Below are 23941 nucleotides of genomic sequence, written 5' to 3'. Positions count from 1 at the left end.
AATGACCGCTTATCTCTCCAGGCTATGCCAGTGTGGCTCAGCCTCCCCTATGTCTCTGTCAGTGTGCCGGCCAAATAGGGCATTATTAGGTAAAGGAACCGCTGGCTGGTCAAAAAAGGCCCATGTTAATATCCCGACATCCAGATCAGCCTGACTGTTCCCATGTCTTTATGTTGTAGAGGAATTATTTATTATCGTTTGTGGCGTGCTCATGGAAAGCTTTAGGAAAGAGTTAATATTCCTGTGAAGGATAAGGGGTGTGTTGGTGGGTGTGGGTGGATGGGTGGGTCCATCTGGGTGGGTGAATGCACTGGGTGGGGGAGGTTTTACTGTGGAAGAGGGGACAGGCAGTGGAATGTTGTTATCCGGGGATTTACCACCATGTATTATTATCTGACCAGTTCATTGTTGACTTGCAGGGGGGGATATAGGTTAGTAGACACTAGCAATAGTCATGTGTAAACCCCAGCTCTTGTGATCAGTTTAAAATGCCCTCACAATCAGTGGACTCAGTCACTAGATGATGTTTCCCATAAGCCAATGCCATAGCCATACAAACATTTATTTTCATCACACTTGGAAAAGTCTAGGGTGGGAATTGCATTCCTAATTAGGATTAAGGAAGGGGTCAGCCCGCCTGGACTAGAATGCGAGGCATTTGCAATGAGCGCGGCTGATGCCATCTGTGCAGAGCGTGGTGAGGAGCTAATTCTGGCACCGAGTGTGGCGCGATTTAACACAGATTTCCGTGGTAGCAGCTCCAACTGAAGCATGGGATTTGACTTTGACCGCGGCCAAAAAAACGGTTGCAATGAGTTGAATTAGCCCCCGCCCCCTCCCACATTAGATCTCCTTTAAGCTGATGCCATGGAGCTCCCCAATTCATTTGGACGTCCAACATGTGTGGCATGTCAGATTGTTCGCATATCAGAGATGCTGCGCCAGGGGAGGCCTGCTCACCCTCTTGGCTTTATGCCTCGATCTGTTTTGACAAGGCGTTCTCGGTGTCTTTCTCAAGAGGCTGACCTGGGCAAGAAAAATGAGCCAGCAATTATTTCATCATGGAGGATGGTCAAGGTTCCCCTGGATGGCTGTGAAAGGCAGGGAGAGCTACCGCTGCTTACACTTCTTACCTGGGAGGGTTCCCAATTAACAGGCTGCAGGGGCTCAGGCCGGTGCTGACAGCCACTATAAATAGTGTCCGGGCTTTTTGGATGCTAACCTGTTCTCACCCTAGTGAGGAATAAGTCATGGATGTAGGCCTGCTACCTGCGATTGTCCGCTACACCATCACTAAACTTCACCGACGTCAAAACCTGGACACCCTCACCTACTTAGCTGTATGCCCAATAGCTGCACAGGCTATTGGACATTGTTAAATAAATGTTTAGATACAGGCCATGAACTCCTATTATTCATCTGTTATTATTTCACCCCTCGAAGGTTTGTTAATATTATCACGTCTCACACTCGTTTTAAATCTCCTGTTGCCATTGACATTAACTCACACAATATGTAACATTTTTTTAAGTTAAACGATAAAAACACTCTAAACTGACACAGGAGGTACATCCTGCATAAAAGGGTATCCAACGGTATTTTGATTGTTAATTTTATACTTTAACAAACAGAAAATATGTAATAACATGGCAAGGGTGACACATTTCCAGTAAATCACTGTGTAAACAGAGGCAGGAGTAATGTTTGGTGCTGTACTGGAATGACAGACCTGGTCTTTGTCTCAAATGTATAAACCTATCTCTTTGGCCCGTCATGTTTTCCATGAAGACCTCTTGCCTGTTTTGTATCCGTTAGATTTAGGTCTGTATTCCCGCTCTGTATGTGGAATGTCTTTATTCCTGAGACACAATGACCATCAACCATTGTTCTGTTTAATTAAGCATTCATTCACTCCTACAGCCTGAAACTGTGTCACACAACAAAGGTCTCCATTGGCATGCATTGACTGTTAGGACCATGTGAAGAGGCAGTGTGACGCCAAACAACAGTACTATTTTTATCCAGCAACCAGGATCTGATTATCTCAGTGCCAAGATGTTTCACATGACTTCGTGAATGAGTAATATTCTCTTTAAAGATCATTCAGAGAATATCAGTGTTTTCTAAATGCTTGATTGTCAAGAACAACTTTTGGCAGCTCGAGAGTCTGACTATGCCTAACTCTGATGATGAGCAGAGAGCATAAAAGAACAGGGGCCTCATGTTTAACGGGTGATCACACACGAACAGTTTGCAGGTGCTACTTTCCACATGGAATTTGGGATTTGGAAAAGTACAAACTTAATTTAGAATGTGTTTCTATCACCAGGCAGGCTGTACACATAGTATGATGTCAGTGATGTTGCGGCATGTGATATAATAATGAATGGGTAATAAAAAGGATTATGATTATATAGCAACATGGAATGCAATAAAAGTGGTACAGTGCACCAAAAGGTTTACATTTACAGTGAGGGATTTACACTTACTGCCACGGCAAGGGAAAATACTCCATTCTGCGGCTGGATTTACCATACAGTGTAACAGTCAGTCTCTACCATACAGTAGAGCTGGACAACTCTGATCCAGCTGTTTTATTACCATCCGCATTTAACGTGCTTGCAGGGTTTAATTTTTTTTGGCTTCCATATTTTCTGTAACAAAACAGTACACAAGCAGCAGCACAGAATACTATTAATGCTATCAGTACACACAGGTTTTGCTATATTTGCTGGTAACATATAACAAAGGTAACATTTTAATTGCATAAGAATCCCATGTTAATTATGTGATGGGAGTGACTGTGTCCCAGGTATTACTCAGGCCCTCAGGAGATACCAGGAAAATAATAAGATTTCCAATTTTTTGGACTCAAAGTCAACTTCACCACACTGAACAACTGAGCAAGTGGCAAATATGTGTTTGTTAATGCTTGCTTTTATTTATTTATTATTTATTTTGCCTGTTTTATCAGGAATAAATGGCATAAATAGGAACTAAAATAGTTTAAAAATAGTTTCAGCAGCAATTTATGGCTAAATGTAAATGTGTGTAAATGAGATATGAGGCTTGTGCATACAATTTTAAGTTGATTGGGATTTATTAAGGGTGATTTGTGTGCAAGTATTCAGACATCAGAACATTTTTAAACATATGCAGATTTCCTCATTTGTACAAAATCATTTTGTGTGGAAACTGTTCAGAGTAGAGTACACTAGGCCCCAGATCTGAACTGATGGTCCAATGCAGTGCCTGGCAGTGTGGCAGGATAAAGGCACAGTGCGTGTAAGGTGGAAGAGTGAAAGTTGCATTTCCTACTCTGTGGTCCAGTCCTGTGAGCTAGTTGTACTTCGCTTGAGGACAAAGTGAGAGCGGGCCAGATGTAGACACTAACGCTGACGCAAAGTGACAGGTTCCCAGGCATTCGGTGACACCATCGGCTCCTCCCCTACCCCCCTCAGCCTCTCATTGGCTCAGACTGGGCCTAGTCTTTGACCCTGCCTAGATCAGAGGGCTCACCAGCAGTAAGGCACATGGGTTTGGCCTGGCCTTGCCGGGCTCACGGATCAAGGCCCGCAGCAGCCTCATATGGAAATGCAGAATAAATGAATACGCAAGGAGCCCTTCCGGGGAACGCTGAACCGTGTTTGAGTACACCTGGAGAAGATAGGATGCAAATGAACTAATTCCTGATACCAAGCCACAACTTCTAGTCAGGCAGAATTAGAGTATGCACCAGGGGTGGAATGGTAGGTGTAAAAAACAAGCAGCCTTTCCGGGACATCACCTTCAGTTCAGGACAAACATGTGAACAGGATGACTTCTGGTGTAATTGTGGCTAGTGATCTGAGTAGCTCCTAGCAGCAGTCTAACACTTAATTTCAGTGCAGTTTTTGAGATCTGATCGTAAAGATTGGATTTTTATGAGTTCAGATCACTTTGCGTCCACACTTGGTCTGAAAACCATTATGCAGCATCTCCCACGGCTGTATTTATTTAAATCTGTCCGCTTTACTTCGTCCTGCTCTTCCTCTCCATCTCTTTACATTACTCATGTGCATATTATGGCTGGATTGTGTCCAGACTACTTAGCATTCTGATCACAATGTGAGCCTAACTCATTCATATCTGAACATTATAATTCTGTAGGTTGTTTGCTACTTAGCCACATGAAGTAGGTTCCCTGAGTCATTGCATCCAACTTGGTGGAAGTAACGCTTTTAGTTAAACTAGCAGTTGTATCAAAAGATGAATTGTTCTTACACAGGATAATTACTGCCCACAATGAGAAAAGAACAAACAGTAACATTTGCTAACCTCCTCTTGAGTGTGCTACTGGTGTAAAGAGGAAGTAGATTACTGGTATCTTGCTGTGAACTTTCTTCTCACTGGAATAATTGCATCCAAGGTAGCATTCACAAAATTACCTGTAAATCTTTCAGATGATGAGATTCATAACATGAGGTTTTTCTCAAATGCTGAAATTGCTAAGGTTATTACATCCATAATTTATTTTCTCCATAATGGAAACCATGATTTTATAACATCTTCTCTCTCATTCAAATTTAAAAAATAATTCATTGGTCACTGTACGTGTTTTTTAACATGGTTGGTTCGTTAACATTGTTGTTTTACCAAACACGTTAAAAGACAAACCACTGTTGGCATTATTTCCCTGCTTTACAGAAAACATACCAAACTATGACCCAAATAGTGCCGCACGTATTGAACCCTGACTTTTGTGATCCACTCCACCCATAGTATATATACAGTGGCTGTGCTGTACAGTATGTGATGCGTTTATATGTAGGTTTAATATAGCTGCGTGTTCTACATACGCTTGAAGTTTCCTGCTCCTACACGGTCACAAGCTACTCTGGCTCCGTCCATTTCTGAGATCAAATGTGGTGACATTTGCTTAGCAGCTGAAGGAGTGTCTGAGGTATTTACTTTGTGCAGCTTGCCTTATCTTTGCTTTAACTGCTCTATATATAGTCATACCAGCAGGATGGACTATAAAGGTGCTCCTGTGGATTCTCCAAAACGTGGTCTTTATGATTTGGGCTTTGAGATCTGCTTCATGTTTAACACACAGATTGACAGTTTACCCAGAGGCTTCTTTTGTCATATAATAGATAAATCATATAATAGATAAATCTGTTAAATGTTGACATGTGTACCACTGTGGTGTCCACTAACATGACAAGAAAGGAGAAGAGGAAAATGGAGAAAATGTGGAAGATCAAAAATGTAAATAGTGAAGTGTGTAAAGTAATATCACACTTTACAAACCCAAATATGTTCGATTGCCTTAAATTGCTTAGACTTCCTTTTTCGTGCTCCTTTCATTCTTTCACCTTAGGTTTTGTTTGTGCCTTATAACTTGTGTGTTTTTTTAGTACAACTCAAACAAAACAAAAAGTCTGTGATTGAAAGGGTCAGTATGTAATGAAAAAAAAGAACAAAATTGCTTTTCTCAAGCCAGTGGAAGGTGATTTCCCCAGTCGATCAAACAAAGAGATTACTCGACCAGAAATCTTAATATGGTTTTATATCGGGAATGGTCCCACAGCGGTAATCTGAAATGTTTGCGGAAAGAGCCCTCGCCGCCATACATTCACCCACAAAGTACAACTCCAGAGAGGTAAAAATAGAGGTGAGCAGGGGAGAAGAAAGTTGACCGGCGAAGATTAGCGTACAGCGAGGGACAGGAGGGAGTCCGACACTGTTGGATGACCACAGCTGTGACAATACAACCTGGGGTCACTCTCCCTGCCAGCTCAGCCCTAAAACCGCTCCCTCGTTGTCACCATGTTGTGGGGTTACTATTTTCATGGAAGAAGGTCTGTTTGGCCACTTTCTCCCACAGCTAGGAAAACAGGTGGGATCCCGTCTAGTTGCAGTCACCGGAGGGGGGGGGGGGGGGGGGGGACAGCAAGTAAGACAGTAGGAGAATCCAGTTACTATGGAAATATTACGAATATCGCTATGGGAACTGGAGCACCAGAGCATGCTTTGTCTAGGATCTAGCTGTAATCGTCTCTCAGAAAGAAGCTTATGGTAATATGGGATGCTCTTATGAATTAATTTGTCAGGCTTTGTGTCCCAACTGACATCATAGACTTTTATCAAATGGAAATTAGCATCTCCTCAGGGTAAAGCATGCAAGACATGAGAGTGCTTCAGCAAGAAATACGCTGTGCAGCTTCTTGTCTATTTCTGCTTGCCTCCGGTCTGTGCAACGCATGGTTTAAATATCTAAATTAAAAGGGCCATTCCGCTGATAGTTCACAGTAATAGAATTTTGCTCATAACTTGGCTGTAATGTGATTCCCTCCCTAAAGATTTTAGATGTGGCCCTATCTTCACTATACTTGGTTGTAATACATTTGTTTTGATTTGAAGTACTATAAAAGCATTTTCACTTTTCACTTCTTGTCTGGGAAATAATATTTTTCAAACTATCACTGAGGCTTTGGGCCATGCTTACTTTCCATCTAATTTTTTTTTTTTTAACTTAATTTCAATTTACAAGTGTCCGCTTGGTGACATAATTCTGACGTCATTCTCAAAAACTCTCAATAACTGTTTAAATTGGACAAGGCTGTTTATAGTTTTGTTTTGTTTTTCCTTTCCTTTAAACACGTTTCCCTTGAAACATGCTTACACACTTTCCTAGTGTTGGTCATATTCCGCTCGGGGCTCACACTGAACTTTGTGCATTGTGACCAGAAACTTAGCGGTCAAGTGTGCAGTGCCAAAAACTGTAACCTAGTTTACTTGAGAAGATAAACATTTACACGCCTTAAAAGATGTTCTGGGTGCTTTCAGCAGAGAAACTCCAGCAGAAACTCCTTAAAGGGATGTACAAGTGAAACCCCGCAGGAGACTTGGCAGCCACTTAACAGCATGAATTGCAAAGGGCAGCAGGCCTTTGAAATGGGTAGGACCGTATTGAGGTCTTTCTAAAGGACTGACGTCATTTAGTCTTTCTTAGGGGCCTTGGAGGAGGGGTGGAGGCGTAATCTAATCTAATAATCTGAAATTATTAAATAGGCTTATTTGTTAGCTACAGATTATTCTGGGCAATTCCAGCATTATAGATGTGTTTTTCAAAACAAAAAATTCCTTAAAAATGTTATGAATGTGAAATTTCACAGCACAATCCATCTTGTTTTTCTGGATGGCTGTGGAATTCAGTTCAATTTATGTTTCATTGCCTTTAAAACTAATAATAAATACATTTAAAAAGATCTAAGACTGATAATCATGTGGGACAAAAGTCTTAAGAAAGGACTTGTAAAAAAAAGTCCCTTAGTGTCCTTAAACCCCAAATTATTTTCAAAATTGAAAAAAGATTTATCTTGTGAATGAAATGGTTAAAATAAGGATATATTTGAAATTGTAGACCATATTGCTTCTATTTGTAAAAATGCAGGTTCACTTTTGATGCTGAGGTTGACCTTGTTATGGACTTGCTGTTTTGTGAATACTTTTCATTTGATTAGGTGTTCATATCTCATAAGACACTAGAACGCACAGATTTACATTGCAAATTTCCCTGTTTGTTTGTTTGGCGGTGTTTTCTTGTTGATGTTGGTAGCGTTTGATGTGATGATGAACAAGCTTTTCATTTTAGTTTTTTGCTAGTGTGGTAGTTCAGTCAGGGAGACTCAAGACACCCAGTTGAATGGGACAAGTGGATGTATATTGAATAAAATCTGACCCAACCAGGTCTGGTCTTCGGACGGACTGAGAGTGAACAGCAGAGAGTGATGCATTTATGCTTGTAGGCTAATTGGAAAATGATGAACCAGTGAGCTCAATTGAGTCTAGGTAGAATTTACATTGGCAGCCAATTTGGACCGGAAGCTCATTCAGTGTCAAACATCAATTGTTGGCTTGCTAGAATTACATTTTTCACTTTCTTGCTATCATGGCTACAGTGACAGACCACAATTCACAAATTTGTTTTACTGTTCACCAGCCATACTGTTGCTTGCTTTCTTGGTTTGCTTGTTAAGCTATGTTTAAAGTGGGAACATGACGATGGGATGTAAGCTGGATGAATATTACTGCTATCTAGGCCATGTTCTTCATGTAACATTAGCTACACGCAGTGAATATGTATAAGTCCTCACTCTTGCATGTGTGTTTGGATGCACATGCTCGCTCCGTGTTGCTGCCTAGCTTATGGAAAGGTGTGTAAGCCACTGTTGCTCCTGCGCGTCTTTAATATAGCATAGAAAATCTGACAGATATTCTGCAGTGTTGTCATTTTTATAAGCTATGAAAAGATATATCATTCCGAGGACGCGACCTTGGAGTCGTCGATGGTTGATACGCCCGGGTTGTCAGAGAGCAAGAGCACTTGAGCTGCAGCAAGTGTTTTACTGGAATGACTGGGACTGAGTCCAGTTTGACACTGTCAACACAAGGTGGGAGCTGCAGAGCACATTTAGACTCCCACATCCAATCATAGCTGCTGATCAGTGGAGGAAAATTAATTGCTCCATTGGCACCACTTGGTCAGTGAATGGATAGCCCCCTTCCTCGGGGAATCAAATCAATCCAGCAGTTCAAAAATAATGAAGAATATTAACAGCTTCTCGGGCGGCCGAATCAACAGCGTGTTTTCCGTTCGCTGGCGGAGAGCCATGCTCCCCTTGTGATGGCTGGAAGAGTCTGTGCCGGAAAAGAGTTTCAAAACAGCAACTGGTAGATAGTTAGCAAAACTGGGTGCGTGTTCTTTGATGTCTGTATCTTCCAAAGGGGCGTGGGAATATCCTGCATAGGCACGAGGCGGAGATGCTCCATGGGGAATATCACCAGGTTGGTTAATTGAACCTTTCTATTTATGATACTGGCATCACCCCTCCGGATTCACAGAGCGCCAGCACGGGAAAGCGAGTTGAATTTCCCAAGAGGAACAACAGAAAAAAACAGGGGAATCATTACATAGTGCAGGCATCAAGAAATATCCCGCTCTTGTGCGCCTATTGTATTATTCAGCGATGTAAAACCTGGCGGGGGGGGGGGGGGGGGGGGGCGGGTTTATCAGGGCATTACACTAAGATTACCGAGAAAACCCAGCGCCCATCATGAGGAGGCCAAGGAAGATTAAAAAAAATAATAACTTTGATGCAGATTTGCAGATTGCCAGATCTCACACAGCTGTGTCCTGCCAAGAAGGCGAAAAGAGAGAAGGCAAACAGAGAAAAGAAATTCGTGGCATATGTAGGTCACTGAACACCTGCACGGTTTGAGAGCTAATAAACTACATCACACACATTACGCACAGACCCGGCCATGCAGCGGCTGGTTTGAGAGTGTGGAAGGGCGAGAGATGCGCCACATTTCCACAATAGGCGGAATATATCGGTCTTCATCCGTGGAAACACAGTTGTCTTCGGCTTTACTGGCACCAGAGATGAGGGCAAGACCTTAGACACTATCCAAGGGGTCAGAAGAGAGGACAAAACACAGACAGGATGGGTATAACATGATCAGGGAAGGATGTGTCAGACAGACTGGAGGAGTGATGGGGAAACTCCGCTCTCAAAGCACACACTCAGCACTTCCTGAGCTTCCATCAGGCCCAAACCCTTTACTGGCCGTTACAGCTGTTTCTTTCTGTCGCCCAGTCAGGAAAGCTGCGTCTCTGGCTGCGGGAAGGCCCAGAAGGATGAAGATGATAAATGGATTGGTCAGATATTTAGGAGCCTATCGGATTTATCATGAACTGGGCAGCCTTTTCGGTCCATCCCAAAAGCAATTGCACCTGTGTTTTGGCATCTCAACCAACAAAAACGCTAAATGGTTTTTGGATGGATTGAAAGGATTAGAAGTTCAAGATGAGCCTGGCTTCTTTTTAAAAAAATCTATCCCTTTAGAGGATGTACATTTAGCATTTGAGGCACCATCTCCTGATTTGTTCACCCATGTTCTCTGCCATCCCTAGGACATGATTAGGAATTCAGCCCTCCTGCCTGGAAGACTTTTTAGTGTGCAAATTACTTAAGGCTGTGTGCTAGTTATGGACTGTATGGTTTCTACTGGATTATTCAGTGTCATTTAAAAAGCCGCCTCTTTCACTGTGCCTTCCTCATCTTTAAGTGAAGACAGAAGTCAAAGCAATCATGGTTTCGATAAAACGCATCTTGACAAAATTCTGTGTAATGCTCAATTCGTCTGTGACACAGTGTCACTTAAAGCCTGTAGGAAAACAAAGTGTGCCCTGTTTTTGTGGAAAGCATATCCATGTACAGAATGTCATTGATGTAACATTATGCAGCATCATATAAATTAAGCCAATCAACTGTCTTCAGTGAAAGTGCATAGTAGCTCAAACCCCTATTATTCCTCATTGATAAAAATATTCATGCATGAAGTGAATGCTGCTTTTCAAATTAAAGGCCTTCTGGAATAAATACAAAAATGAATAAAACATTTTCTATAATTTATTTGCTAATGATAAAGGCCATGCGTTACTAACTTGTTGTGTCTATGTTCTACACAAGAATAATAATTTCAGACAGACTTTGAGTCATTACTAGTCTAGTTTTCCTGTTTACTGGCTTTAGATAGTACGGGTCTGGATGTAGATGAACTTGAGTGACCAATCTTTTTGAGTGGGGGTTTTATGTGCTTTCCTGGACAGCTGTTTCCAGGGCCGACCTCTCAAGCTTTTTATCTCTACGTCAAGCTCACTTAGGCACCTAATCTGCACTAATACCCTCCGAATTAAGGAGGAGGACAGGGACGGGATAAATCACTCCATTAGCCGTTTCAGACCAAAGATGAAATTAAATGCTGGTTTTAATGGGTAGCCATACTGCTAAATGAATCACTAGGCGTAATTTATTGTCAACTTTGGATTCTATTACAACATGGCACGTTCTGATATTTTGGACCCTTAGCATACTTGGCCTACATAGATTCGGTATTAACTTACACAGTACTTGCAGCGCATTCATAACTAAAACCTAGAAGGAAAGCATTGACGTGGCTCACAAACACCAAACACACGCCAAGCTTTTGTCAAAAATAGCACAAATATCAGAGCTGTGCAAGCAAACAGATGATTTAAGTATAACTGACAAGTAATTTCATTGACTAGCGTGTTTCTCCACCGTTGTGTGAACATGTATTCCTTCCCGCCCCTACGTTTCAGCGTAACATGAAGATTACTTTTCAGTCATTCATCATCAAAAGCGGGTTTACATTTGAACAAGAAACTCTCGTCTCACAAACGCGGCGACGAGGCGCTGTCAGAGACATGAATGAGTTGACGAACGGTGTTTCTGCTCCACAGAGCTATTAATTCTGCCGGAGCCCCGTCTGCTCTTCTGCATGATAGCGTGGAGCGAAATCTGAATAGGTAGCAGGCTTTGACTGGGTGGAAGGTGTTTTGACTGTCACATTGCTGAAAAGAAGTGCTGATCCCCGTCCTTATTTCTCTGGAAAACTTCTCTCCCCGCTTCAGTCGTGTTTTAGACTACTTTTCTTTACTTTGACTAGGACTTTTTTCATTCGGTGCAGTAAAACTTATTCCACTTGGGGCCTAAGTTTGTTGTCTTTGTTGTGGCAGCACAGTAAAAAAAAAAAGAATCACATCTGGAGAGGCAAAGCCCAATATGCGTTATCAAATATTTATTGAAATTAACGTTAGCAATCAGTATGAAAGTTTCAGTGTCCTTAAAAACTTGTCCTCAACCGGTGTATTGTTGAACTACATTTCCCCTGAAGTAGCTTCAAATATAAAAAAACAGTGTATTGTGCACTGTATTGTATTGTATTGTTCTGTATTATGCACATACTGTATTTTGCTATGCAGTGTCATTATATCCCTATCAAGACTTGAGTTGTCTTAAGCCTCTTATTATCCACCTTTCTTTAATACTTCTATAACAACAACAACAACTACTACTACTACTACTACTAGTACTACTAATAACAATAATGTGATAATGCAATACTGGCCCTGTAGGGAAATCCTCTTTTCTCCCTTCATCCACAGAGAGGTCAGAGGTCAGGCTCACTTATAGAGCAGCAGCCTTGAAGCTGATAGGGATTCAGTGTTTTGCTCAAAGACACTTAAGCAGGGAGGATGCTTGTTGACATGGGGGCTTGAACCCGGCTCTTCCAGTTGAAGGTCGGCCTTCCTACTTATCCCTTGTCATAAACATGTTTGTTGTCATCAGAAACCTCGGCATCTCTGCTTTCATGTAAAATTAAACACTGTAGATGTGAGCAAAGCCTGTGCAAATCATGTTGAATTGTTTATATGTGCGCAGATACAGGAACAGACAAGGCCTAAAGAATGAGTTGGAGGTTCTAAACCAAAATGTCTGTGTAAAATGTTAAACTTTCCAATAAGCTTCATGAAGGCAGGTCTTTTATTGTCAAACCAACATATGACCTACTTTTGACCTACATGCGGCGTTACTACCGTCAACACCGGGTAAAAACAAGCTGTCGTCTTAAGAATGATCTGAAGAAAGACCGTGGGCTAATCAGCTTAGCCAGTCTGCTTTAGCAGGTGACCCTAGACACTGCTGTGTAGAGATGGCAGTTGGTGGAGGCCAAAGCTAACCTTCATTTAGCAGGGTATGAATGAGGGGCCCACTACTACCACTACTACTAATTAGTAGGCTACACCCACACGCACCACTTAAAACCAGACTTCAGATATTGATGAGGCAAGAGTAACAGCAAGAGCAGAAAATCCAACAGAGAGGAACATCTGAGTTAGGAGTTGGCAGCAGGACAGGCTGCACAAATGGAGATGAGGCACTCCGCAGATTTATAGTGACATTACAATCTGGAGAAGTGACCCTGCATCCAAGAGCCAGAGCATCATTTGTGTCTCAGAAACTGTTCATGAGCGCGTCGCTTGGTTTACATTCATGTTTGTGTGACTTTGAGTGGGTTCGTGTGTGGACCACAGGCTGTCAGGATGATTCAGCAGTGCCCCCCCTCCCAAGGCCCTATCCCTCTACCACGGACCAACACGGATCATTCCAGGGTGCTCTCGCGCCATTAGTCCCACATGGGCAGCGGCATCAGGCCCAGAGAGAGAGAGGGAGAGAGAGAGAGAGAGTGAGATAGAGAGAGAGAAAAGGGCTAGGCAGGCGGCTGAGCCACTGGCATGGTGAGCTTGCCCTGAAAAGGGCACATGCCTCCCTGCACAATTATCCACTGTGCATAGAAACAGCACCCCCACCCCTTATCACACACACACACACACACACACACACACACACACACACACTAGTTTGACCAACAAGACTAAAAATGGAAGGTAGCAGAACAAGGCCAAAGTATGCCGGGATGCAAAGAGTGATAATTACACTGATGTGAGATGGGGAGACAGTGAATGGGTTTGACGTTAAAGTGAAGTTAAAGTTCTTTTTAATTGAGTTTGTGGAAGAGCGAGCGGGTCAGAAACATCGCCGAAGGAGGGCGTCACTGCCAGCGCGGCACATCAGCCGATGTCAGCTGGTAGTGCGCGTGTAGCATGAGATCATCACTGTATCATGAAAATTCATGCTCTAGAGAGTCTCATGTTTCCGTCGCCTCTTCTCCTCTCTTGTTTTGCAGGCTACTTCACCGTGTTAGCGGTGGTGCTGAAAACAAACGACGAGTCACCATGGACCAACGAGTTTGAATGTAAGAGCCGACGGGCAAACGTCCCCGCAAACACATGCAAAATTTAGACTTTCTTAGCACAGCCTTGACACGATGAGAACCGGCCTGTCTCTCTCACATCCATCCGGAATTAATTTCCTGCCATGATATCACTTCCTCCCTCCCTCTCTCTCCCTCTCTCTCTCTCTCTCTCTCTCTCTCTCTCTCTCTCGCAGCAATTGAATTATCGTGTTTGATTGAGTCCATCTCCACTACCAACCCCAGAATTGAATGGAAGAAGATACAGGATGGGGGACCTAGTTATGTGTTCTTTGACAAGAAAGTCTCAGGTAATGTATAAAATACACAAACCACTCCAATTTCAAAGTTGTTTTTTGAATGAAGTGAAATTACATGCTCTTGTACTTGTATTAATGGCATTTTTGAACATGTTTTTCCTCCTGCAGGTGATTTGGAGAATAGAGCAAGGATCAGAGAGCCTGCAACATTAGTGATAACTAATGCCACAAGATCAGACACAGCAAAATATCGTTGTGAAGTCACCGCCCCTGACGACCAGAAGTCCTTCGACGAGATTTTGATCAGCCTCGTCGTAAGAGGTACCCCTGCTCTAATATCCCCGAAGAAGTCTTTGATTGTAATTTCCCTTTGCTTCAAATGCAAAATAAAAAATTCCAAGCCATCATTGTGTCCTTAAAAGAGAAAGCTCGCTCGGTGATTCACGCTGTGGATGCTGTAAGCTGAAACCGCGTTGTAGGTCGCGCCAACCCTTTGGCATACATTCGAGGATGCGTTGTGACCAGACCTGCCCAGCTGCAAAGGCGTGTTCTGGGCTATAAGGGGAAACCTCTGAAACTGCATCTGCTCTAAATTGCAGTGCTAAAGAAAGCAAGCGCTGCGTGTTTTGGTGGCAGCGTTTGGCACGGGCCAAAAATCATGTACCCGTCTAGGTCATGTCAACATTTATCAGTCCAGAAGCCAGAGCGACATTGTTTTTTAACACTTGTTTTTCCTTTTCAAAGTCAGCCAGAGCAGCATCGTGAGAGCGGTATCGTTTTCTGACACCGAGATGCTTGCTGGACACAGTTCCGGAGCATAAAGCTCCCCGTGAGGATTCAGTATAGTGACTACGCTCATATGTTTCGTGTCACCGCAGTAAAGCCGGTGGTGCCAAAATGCAGCGTCCCAAAATCGGTGCCTTTTGGGAAGTCAGCTGAGCTTCGCTGCGTGGAGGAAGAGGGCTTCCCCAAGTCTCAGTACCAGTGGTTCCGGAACCGGGAGGAGATCCCTGACGACCCAAAGACCAGCCCCAAGTTCTTCAACTCCTCGTACATGCTCAACTCAGAAACAGGAACTCTGGTTAGTATGTGTGCGTGTGTGTGTGTGCGCGTGTGTTTGGACAAGGACATGTTTGAGCGGCAAGGGCGGGGCAGCGGGGATGGTGGCCTGACGCCCAGGGGTGGGGGCAGATATTTTGGGGAGACAGTTGATGGTGCGAGAGGGCTCGAGCCACGAGGGGAATCTGCTGTCCTCGTTTGCACATTCCTCAATTCTCCCTCGCTTCCCAGCGCGGCCAGATCGACTCGAGGGCCACTGGGCTCTTCTGTCAGCCTGCATGCTGGCCTCTTAAGACGTTGGCCAGGCAGTCACACCATTACAACATACTACAGTGTCCGCTGTCACATGGAGCTCTAGTGCAAGTTCAGCCACCACAGATTCCCACCTACGGAATAATATGTCTAGACAGTTTGCACTCATAGCTGTAAAAGGAAGAAGATGAGAGGACGTTTCAGCTTTTTTGGTCTGTTATGTGTATATTGTTTATTAAAAAAAAAACAGTTATACAGTTTGATAACATTTACAAGACAGGGAATGCACACAAAAGTGTCATATCTGCTCCCTTCATTGGGGAAAACAATCCTAGGCGACCATAGTTTGATATACAAAACGACTGCAATTTGTGAAACTTATTAGCGTTTTATACTAGCTTGGATTTGTTTTGGAAGGAAAAGATGCCGACTTGATCATTTCATGGTGGAAAACCGCCCCTGCACAACCACTGGAGAATTGATAGTGTGCCTCCAGAGACTAACTCCAGGGAGTTTTTCATGTTTTCCTTTATGTACATCCCTGTGAAAACCTAATGGTGAGTGAGCTGTGAGTTGGACAGTCATTGGAGAGACTTTTGATCACACTATTTTATGATTTATGTTGTTTTTAAAAGGCAAATCTAATTCAGCACCACAAGCCTATCTGGTATGTTGCTTTATAGCCTGGCAACTCCACCGATATAAGGCTCGTGCATCATGTAAAGTTAAGCTATGCGAGTGCCTCCATACCAGGGGATTCAGTCAGATGACAGAAGACGTCAGGAAATGACACCTCTGGCCACTGAGTCGGATTGTTCCTCCGCTCTGTCATTAAATATGGACAGCAGTCAAGTCCAGTTCTCATTTTTCTCTTTGACGTCGGCTGTCTGTTAGGAGCAAACACTCGGTATAATTTAATGACATTTTTTTTTGTCTGTCGTGATCAGAAATTATGCAAATTTGGTCCGGGATAGCGTTCTTTCCCTTTCGACAGTGACTGTCAGACACGGTTTGTTTTCTCCCACGCTGACTCCACCCACGTCTCGCCTCTGTGGCTGCACACTGACTGCATCTATTATAATGAACAGTAAAATGAAAAAATGATCACAAAAGGAAAAGATGAGACGATACAAAACATCACATTTGTCTGGAAATGCTCCAGTGCGTATTGACAATATCAGTTACAGGGCAGGGTTTCGTATTAATCAGAGCTGGTGTGTGTTTCCTCCCATGCAGAAGTTCAGCGCAGTCAGAAAAGAGGATGCAGGGGAGTACTACTGCCGAGCGAAGAACGACGCAGGACACTCAGAGTGTGGACCCCAAATGATGGAAGTCTGTAAGTGTGTCAGTCAGTGAAGATATACTGCTAAGGCACAAGCAAAATGATCATCTGTATACAACAGCTGCTAAATGTAAATGATAGAAAAGGCCAATTTGTACCAATGGTATCTTTGATATTGTGTCATTCAATTAAACATCAAATACTTTAAATCACTATTTCAGCCTGTCTTTTAAGATCAGATTCGCCAAATTCCAATGCGACTAACCCAATTTTGACCTCTTCGTCTCGTCGCTCCACAGATGACATTAACATTGCAGGGATCATACTGGGAGTGCTGGTGGTGGTGGTGGTGCTCTTATGTATAACAGTGGGGATCTGCTGCGCATACAAGCGAGGCTACTTCGCCAGTCAAAAACAGACAGGGAACAAGTAAGACTTCTTGAAACGCGCCTACGCAATTATTATTCATTCCTAACCGGCACTAACTGGACCTAGCATCCGAAAAACCTTAATCATGTGCTCTGCGTCTTTCAGTTACAAAGTTCCGGCTAAAGGAGACGGAGTGGACTACGTCAGGACGGAGGACGAGGTCAGTAGATGATAGTGGAATCTGTAAAAAGAATCTGTAAATGATAGTATTAAAGGGGAATACAGCTCAATTTAAAAACTCATGTGTATTCCTACGGTGAAGAACGGTCCAATCAATATTTGTGAACAGGAACGGCTCTCCTCTGAAGAAAGAAACCAGAGAATTACATTTCAACCCTGTGATGTAATCAAGATGTAAAAGCTACAGCTGCTCCATAGAAAATGAATGGCAGGATGTTTCTAAACTGCAAACGTATCCTTGTTCACAGACAAAACAGTCACTTTTACCAGCTTTACCAATTTGCTTGAATGGAGCTGCTCCAGATTTTACATTTCGATGAATCATAGGTTTATGTTGATGAATATTGATTGGGATTCCCCTTTAAAGTGTGGAGCAAACATAAGGGAGATTTGAACCACTAGAGGGAGCAACTATCTGTGAATCTCTGCAAAAATACAAAATGATCATGTATGCATGTTAATCTCAGGAGTTTGAGACATCTTTATTAGTGATGCCTTTCCTTATCGACTTTCAACTGGGAAAAAGTAGCATGTTAGCATGTAGTTACATTTGAAATACGAATGCAATCTGATGTTTTCTTCAAGTTTTGCTCATGTAGTGTTTTTGTTCTTCACAGGGTGATTTCCGACACAAATCCTCATTTGTGATCTGAGGAGGAAGAGGAGGATGAGGAGCGATGTGCTCAGGAGTCAGAGGCATGACATTAGGACTGCACTCCGCGCTGTTTGACCAGGGAGCTGCCACAGTTCGTGCCTTGAGCTCTCGGCATGACTGAAATCAAACAATTCAAGTTTGCCAAAGGTGACAAGTTTTCACAGGACAACAGTATGTAAAAAATAGATGACACAGATAGGGACTGGAATTCATTTGTTGACCTTATCACCACCAACTGACTTACTTTGCTAAATTTCGGAGTTCTTACGTTACAGTTATTGCATGGTTTTAAAAGTCAAACACTAATTGAGATAACAGGGAATCCAACATTTACGCCAGACGGTCCGCCAGGTACAAAAGGAGGAGTCTTTCTGCTCCCAAGTCAATCTATCATGACACATTTCTACTGTAAACATTTTGCTTCAAACCTTTTGTCATTTGTATAACATTTCTTTTCTACTGTTGAAATTTGTCAGACTATTTTTGATGGAATATATTTTAAAATGCCTATAGATAAAGGTTTACTTTTTTAAATATTTGTAAAATACTAACGTGTGTTTTTTTTTTTTTTTTTTTTTTTTTTTTATTTGGTTGTGGATAAAAAAAAAATATTTAACACTTTAACCACTTCGCATCAAGCTGTAAGCATTTACACCTTTGCAAATGAAAGAAAGAAGGAGTTTTGACAAATGATAAATGACATGTATTAGCATATCAAGATCTGGTTCTTGATCAGCGGTCTTACATATTTAATTTTCGGCTGGGATTGCCCAGTTCACGTTGCGAGAGACTTCCATGTTAATGTTTGTAGATAGTCTTAGACAGTGAGAGGCTTTGAAGAGTGCCAGTCAAATGCTGTGAAACACTGTACACAATCAGTGCTGCGTTTTCTTGATTTTAAGTGTCCTTCTATGCTTGCTGTTAATCTTGTATATATTGAATATACTGTCCAGGATGGGGTTTTTTGCTGTCATAAGTACGTTCAATATTACACTATAATAATACAGGGTTTGTTAGTTAACCCTCTAGACCCGAACACAGCTTACTGGAATTTTTGCTTTTCTCATACATTTATTTTTATTCCAATGGAGATATGAAGAAAACTCTAGGAAAGTGTCTGTTACAGGTTTTAATACTTTGAAAAACTAGATACCGCACTTCATCCTGTTTATCAGTTTCCCCTATGTAAAGGCTTGAAATAAGATCAAGCCTCTATTTGAATTATAAACACAGGCAAATTGGATAACGTCATACAGAACACACAGACCTATTTGCTGCTGTTGATGACAGTAAAAGCCCTTTAGAAGGAATTGGCTGTTTTTACTTTATCGATTCACCAGTTTTCAAGCCATAACTTCTAAGTGAGACGAATTTGTTACTCAGCAACCCGGCCTGGCAGCACTTCAGTGACAGCTTTATAGCTGGTTAGCATCCAATTTTATTAAATCAGTGAAAATCCCCCACCTCCTCTGGATATACGTACATGTATTATTGAATTTACTCATCCACTAAAAGGGAGAATACATTATTCACAATTTACAGCCATCTTTGATGTGAATTCTGGTTAATATTTGCTGATGTCCAGTGCATTTAGAAATATTTTTTGGCAAATATTATGCTATTTAGTTAGAGAGTAGATTCCATCTAACATCGCTAACTTTCAGGTATAATTGACTAAATGTTTTGATTGGGAAAAAATGATTTGATTTGTTGCACTGCTGTCTTGTTTTCATTTAGTTAAACCTAAAACTTTAAAAGGGCAACACGCAGTTAAATTAGTGCAGTCTCACAGAGAATCTCATGTTTAAGTGGACATTACTTTTGTGTCTTTTTATTTTGAAGGACGTACAGAAAGTGCCACCACATGAGAGCGATACGGTAAAACGCAGCTGCTACGGGGTCTAGAGGGTTAACAAGTGTACTGATTGTATATAGAAAATTGTTTTGTTTTTTTCTCTCAATATTATGTAAAGTGGTGAAAAATGTCAAACTTCCTATTTGAGGCAATATGAAACTCTTTCCATTTGTAAGACTGAAAAGATCAGGTAACACTTTACATGCGCTCCATTTTATTATGCATCTGAAACACCTGAAGAAGAGTTTCTTTGTAGCCTCATGGGAAATTCAGAAATACTGATTCAGCCCTCGTGTCAGCTTTCATCAGGTGTTCATGTAACATCGTTTCACTCAGTAAAACGACACTCTGCTCCACCACACTGTCACAGATAATCACCCAATGAAGCCTGACGTTGGGATCAAATCAGTATATGAGTGTGCCGTGCAGCTGCTATGAAGCTCTTGTTCAGGTGTTACGAACGCGTTAGAATCTGGAGGCGGTGTCAAGTGTTACTGAAGGTAATGGTAGAGACGATCTGCCCAATGTTTGCACGTAGGAAGTTGTCGACACTGCTCAGTCTTTTTCCCCAAGTTAACACGGTGCGTTAAGGAGCCAAGAGAAGTATTCTAAAAATGTAAAGTGTATTATTGACACAAGTTCACAAATTTCACAGGTACGAGGTATGAAGAGATACAAATCACGCAGCACACAGATGCAGCCATAAATATTCCCACCTAACAGGTATTAACGGTTTCCATTTGTACAAATTTCATTCCTCTTAAGTGCCTTCTGCCATTAAAAGAGATCCGCTTCTCTACAACCACGCCAACTTCACACTTGTACATTTCTGTGTTAATCTTGGAGGAGATGACACCCAAGTTATTGGCTTCATATTTTGCATCCAGTAAAACTACAAGCATGGCGTTTGAGAGGAATGATGACACCGCAAATTGTAAAGCCAAGAGTATTGTACAATTTCCCTTCTTTACATATCTGCAAATTTGTAAATAGCTTTTTGTTTTGTTTTTTTCATAGATTTGAAGGCGTAGACATGTTGAAGTAGACATAGAAATATATTAGTGCCTAAATATAGTGGGAATTATTTTTGGTAAAGACACATAGCACTATTAGGCAAAAGAAGAGATATATACCCAAAGCGGCAACGCTTTACATGACACGTTTATAACACATTTTCCGTTTGCCAAGGGGACTTTTATTTTGAAAAGCTTGCTCCAACAACCCGACACACTGCTCCTCTGAGCTCATAAGCATCACATGGACACCATATGGAAGCTGACATAAGGATTGAGTCAGTATTCAGGTGTTCAGGTGTTATGAATGTGTTATAAACCGGAGTTCATGCAAAGTGTTTGCCGCCATGTTTGTTAACAGACTAAGAAAACTGACAAACAGGACGTCATGTACAGTAGCTAGGCCTGCATTCACCCCACAGACGGTCCTGAAGAGGCCAAGCCACCTTTTAAACCCGCAGTGTAAACGCAGATAAGCAGCGCGAGAGATTGTTTCCAGTGTGTTCTGTGTTGGGGGGGCAAGCTAAGCCAAATGATAACTGCCAAACACAGCGATGTCTTCCAACTCAAGGATGGCAAAGTTCCATTGAGCTAGCATCGGTAATCTGTCTTTGATCAGGAGACCGGTTTGTAATCGTGTAAGAGCTTCACACAGTCTGGAGAACCTGATTTTCTGAACCAAACTCACACACAGTCCATCTAGGGCCTGCTGGGGTTTTCTTTTTGTTAATTTTTGAACCATTCTGTTTGTGGTTAATAAAACTCACTTCTAATATTACTGGAGAAATGTGTGTTTGCTGTTTTTCATGTGGGGGAAGGAGGGGTACTTATGAACTACCAGTTTTATGGAGATTTTTTTGTTCATTTCATCATCTCTCTGCTACTTCAGACCCACGTCGACGACTTCAGAGTCTCCTTGCCGCTCACAGAAATCCTATTCAGTCTGAAAGTCCATCGAATGTCCCACTGACAGGCATCTTTGTCAATCCAAAACTATAATCCATTATTGGGAATTAAGCTGTTTCCACTTTCTACAGTGAAACAGCTTTCTTGTTCCTTTCTGGCAGCAAGTTTGCCAACTGGCAGCAAGTTTTCTGGGTAAGAAGCATTACAATCAATGAGCTCAGTGGGGATAATATAGTTGGCAGCGGAACTGTTAAACTTTTATTTAATACATACAGAAATCAATAAAAGCATGGATAACGCAGTCGGTTCACCATGGCATAAAAAAAGGCCTTACGTTTGGGATTTTGCTAAGCATGACTCAACACTTTTGACCCGACTCGGGCTCATTACCATTAAGAGTAAGAAGACTGTCGGACGTTCAGGTGTTGACATCAGCCTGGCTGCTCTGACCTCAAGGCTTTGCAGGCAGATAAAGCTGCACAGTCCCTATCTGTAAGTTAAGTAATATATCATCCATGTTGGGTGAAAACCTTCTATTGCCAAAATGTCAACTTTTCAGCAACTAAGAAAAACAGCCTTGTTTGTAACTTGATGACAATGCATTTTGTGTTTATCCTATGGGATTTGAAAAGGTTTCATAGGCCCATAGAGGAACCATGTGATTCTTAAACTGATGTGAAAACATGAAAACCATCAGTCAGTTACAAGGTTTTCACATGACAACAGCAATATGTGACCTAAGTTTGATACCAAAGAGCCTCAATAATGATTTCCTATAATAACAACACTTAAAGACACTCTTGGGGCACATCAATATATTTGTCTTCTAGTCTAAACCAGCGACAGACACATTACAGACCAATAAGGAGATATTCAACAGAGCCACTAATGAGACTGAAGGAGCATGGAGCTATTTATGTGTAGCAGCACATATACCTTTAAAAGACATATGGAGATTATATCTGATGAAAGCAAGTCATCATTTATATTTAGTTCACTATATATACAATCTTGTCAGGGGTGTGTCATTTTCATCACGTGTGTGTCTGCTTTGGGATGACACATTGGTGTCACTTTTAAATATGTTGTATCAAGTATGGTTTGACCGATATGATTTGATACCGATACTGATTCCGATAGCGATATTTTTGCATTAAAGCTGCCGATAGCTGATATTTTGTGCTGATATTGCAAATTGGACCATTTTCACGCCCAAGAAATTCCAAAAGTTTAGAATGATTCAGTGTTTCCCACAGTTTTATTCTTGTCAGGGTGGATAAGCCTCTGAAACAAAATCATGTAGGACAAAACTCTCCATTGAAACTCACACTAATCAATTTTTTTGTTAGGCTTAGCAGGAAAACTGAAGAATTAAAATGAATAAACACAATGTGCAAAGAAAATAAAATTTCATTTTTCATGTAGCTGTGGTCAGGAAGACACTGACTGACCAAACAGACACACAGATGTGTTGAAAACGCCACATGCTCTAAAGAGTGCACATTTTGCTATTTTCATTCAAACTCTCCCTCTATACTGCCCAGTTTCCACTCAGAAGTTGTAACCTATATATTGCAGTTGTCCTACAGGGCGCTCTGAACGGGCTGGGACAGAGTCGGGAGGAAATCCTACATGACACAAGGATGTAGCCCATTTAAAAAATATCACAGCATGATGTGATGCACTGACATGTTGGCAGATAGTCTAGAAAAGACAAAATAATATTGAGAGTCGTCTTTCACAGAGAATGGTGTGCTTGTGTGTAACAGAATGGGGTTACAGCTGCACCTAATGCACTCAGTTGTACACAGATAATTGGCTTCAGCCATTTCAGGACAATCTGCCGGACGAAAAACTTTTACCAAGTCGAGTTTAAATTATTTGTTTTAATACGAGATCGAGTCTTTATATTAAACCACATGACACTTTCAGATGTCCCAATACACTGTGGTGGGACATTTTGATTTTTTTTTCCCTCCAAAATGAGTCGATGATATGAAAGAGCTTTGTTACATCAGGGTTCTCCAAAATAAAAGCCCCAGGAGTGTCATTCAGCCTGTTATCTAGTTTGATCATAAAACTAAAGGAGGAACATTATAATCCTTCTCTTATAAGTCACCAGAACTAATGAAGCAGTTAAGAGAATCTGATCCCAAGGGAGCCTCCTAATGAGCTGAAGTAACACACACACACATACACACACACACACACACACACACACACACACACACACACACACACACAGGTTCTAGTAAACACATACACCATTTGTAATCAAAGTTTCTTGCTCTATACCAGTATATTTGTCTGATTCTGGCTTTTCATTCAAAATCAGATATCAGCCAGTTGGTGTGGTTCATCCCTCATACAATGGAAATTCTG

At 41.8% G+C, this 23941-nt stretch overlaps 1 protein-coding gene across 1 annotated transcript in view; it reads left to right on the top strand.

The window, feature by feature from the left end:
* Positions 1 to 21431, top strand: part of LOC139917126 (junctional adhesion molecule 3B-like) — a 36321-nt gene extending 14890 nt beyond the window's left edge. Inside the window, exons 2-9 of the mRNA XM_071906188.2 lie at positions 13603 to 13671; positions 13866 to 13979; positions 14097 to 14249; positions 14807 to 15009; positions 16476 to 16575; positions 16821 to 16950; positions 17056 to 17110; positions 17748 to 21431. Coding sequence (XP_071762289.1) covers positions 13603 to 13671; positions 13866 to 13979; positions 14097 to 14249; positions 14807 to 15009; positions 16476 to 16575; positions 16821 to 16950; positions 17056 to 17110; positions 17748 to 17783 — 860 coding nt within the window. The 3' untranslated portion in view covers positions 17784 to 21431. The remainder of the gene's footprint in view (positions 1 to 13602; positions 13672 to 13865; positions 13980 to 14096; positions 14250 to 14806; positions 15010 to 16475; positions 16576 to 16820; positions 16951 to 17055; positions 17111 to 17747) is intronic.
* Positions 21432 to 23941: the final 2510 nt, after the last annotated feature.

The sequence above is a fragment of the Centroberyx gerrardi genome, chromosome 11 (assembly GCF_048128805.1).
Source record: "Centroberyx gerrardi isolate f3 chromosome 11, fCenGer3.hap1.cur.20231027, whole genome shotgun sequence".
Classification (NCBI taxonomy): domain Eukaryota; kingdom Metazoa; phylum Chordata; class Actinopteri; order Beryciformes; family Berycidae; genus Centroberyx; species Centroberyx gerrardi.
Note: the sequence above shows the minus strand (reverse complement) of the source record. Positions and strands in the feature narration are given on the sequence as shown.